Source organism: Pteropus vampyrus, unplaced genomic scaffold (genome assembly GCF_000151845.1).
Source record: "Pteropus vampyrus isolate Shadow unplaced genomic scaffold, Pvam_2.0 Scaffold304, whole genome shotgun sequence".
Classification (NCBI taxonomy): Eukaryota; Metazoa; Chordata; class Mammalia; order Chiroptera; family Pteropodidae; genus Pteropus; species Pteropus vampyrus.
In genome coordinates, this window is record NW_011889085.1 from 792,889 (window position 1) to 794,583 (window position 1,695).

The window sequence follows — 1,695 nt, forward strand, 5'->3', positions numbered from 1 at the left end:
ACGGCTTCCTTCCCTGACTTCTCGTCGCTCACTGGGACCTGAACCCACCGAGAGGCCGATTCGCACAGCAGAGCAGGGGCGGTGGGCTCGGGGCAGCCCGGCAGTCCATCCGGTTTGAAAGCAGTTACTGAAATGCCCCAGTGGATTCTGGATTTCAGTGTCTATCTGGGAGAAAGGAAACGTGTGTGTGCGAGTGTGTGCACATGTGTGTGAGTGTGCAAGTGTGTGAACATGTGTGCATGTGTACACGTGCGAGTACATGTGAGCGCACACGAGCATGCATGTGTGCATGCGTGTAAGTGCGCACATGAGCGTGTGTGTGCATGTGTGTAAGTGCACACATGAGCATGCCTGTGTGCATGTGTGTGCAGGGCTGTTCACACCGCTGAGCGCCGCCTGAACCCTGATCTGCTCCGGACTCGCCGGTCTGTCTCTTTATCCAAGTCCAGCTCAGCCCCAGACCTGCCACCAACCCCAAACTTGTCACGCGCAGGCAACAACCTGACTAAGAGCACCTGGCTCAGTCCTTGGTCTCCCTCGAGGAGGAGAGGCCCCCACTCCTGTCCCGCTGACCACAGCGCTCCACGTCCCAGGCCATGTACACTGCTGTCACGTTTCCGCACAGGAGGACACGCGCACACCGTGGGGCCACGGGCTCTGTGCTCGGGGTCCCCGGCCCCAGGCGACCTACCTAAGGGTGGGGAGCGGGGGAGAGTGATAAATGATGCTACATTTCCTAATTTCCCAGAATTATGAGAATGTATTTTCTTTGTGTTACCATGGGAACTTATAGTAACAGTTTTCCTTTTTTTTTTCTTCTAAGTTTAAAAACACTTTCACAGATGCAGGTGGTGAGAACTCTGTGACCGCAGAGCTGACCTGGCCTAGCTGTGATGACTTGGTGCCGGGGCTTCTTCGAAACGAGCAGTATTGACAAACAGCGACGAACTCATGCCACACATGCAACTGTCGGCCATGAAGCCCGTCACTCCAAGCCATTTCAGGACGTGGAAAGGCAGGCGTTCGGGAAGGGCATGCCGCTTCGAAATGACAGAAATAGGAAAAACCTGACAGGCGCGCTCAGTGTCTGCCGGGAGAATGCAGTTACGCAGCCGCCTAACTTCCCATGTTTTCAGGAAATAATTGAGTAAACGGGCTACGAACGTGTGGAACCAGGTGCGTGTGGATGGACAAGGGCCGCAAAAGGGGGACGTGCAACACCGCACGGTGTATGTGATCCACTTCCACGTGTTGGAATTTCATCGGCCCCGTCAAACCGCTTACTCAGCTGAGTACCTGCCCTGGGTTACCCCTGACACAGCTCACTGATTCCCCTTATTACCAAGTCGTGACTCACTAAATCTACTGAAGAGAAGGAAAAAAAATTCTAGCAAGACTTACGAAGTGAAACACAGAATTAAAAGTCTAAACCCATGGAAAGGCCACGGCCTCCCCACCGGCTATGTGAGCAGGCTGGGGTGCAAGTGTGCACTTCGGTCATTGGCCTGACTCCTGACACTGGGGGGATGCGGGGGCAGCGAAAGCTCCCACTATTTTGCAAAAACGTAGGGTCCTCTAAAACTCCCCCTCACTTAGAAAGCCCCTACAAGCTGTCCAGTCAATTTTCCAAAGATAATTTGGGGTTTGTGAGATAATCGTCATTTACTGAACAGACGGCATCGCAGGATCATGACT

The 1,695-nt window shown here is 53.6% G+C and overlaps 1 protein-coding gene across 1 annotated transcript in view; it reads right to left on the minus strand.

Moving 5' to 3' along the window:
• Nucleotides 1–884: 884 nt before the first annotated feature.
• RGS5 (regulator of G protein signaling 5) overlaps nt 885–1,695 on the minus strand; it is a 27,076-nt gene continuing 26,265 nt past the window's right edge. The window contains exon 5 of the mRNA XM_011377057.1: nt 885–1,040. Within this exon, the coding sequence (XP_011375359.1) occupies nt 885–1,040 (156 nt within the window). The remainder of the gene's footprint in view (nt 1,041–1,695) is intronic.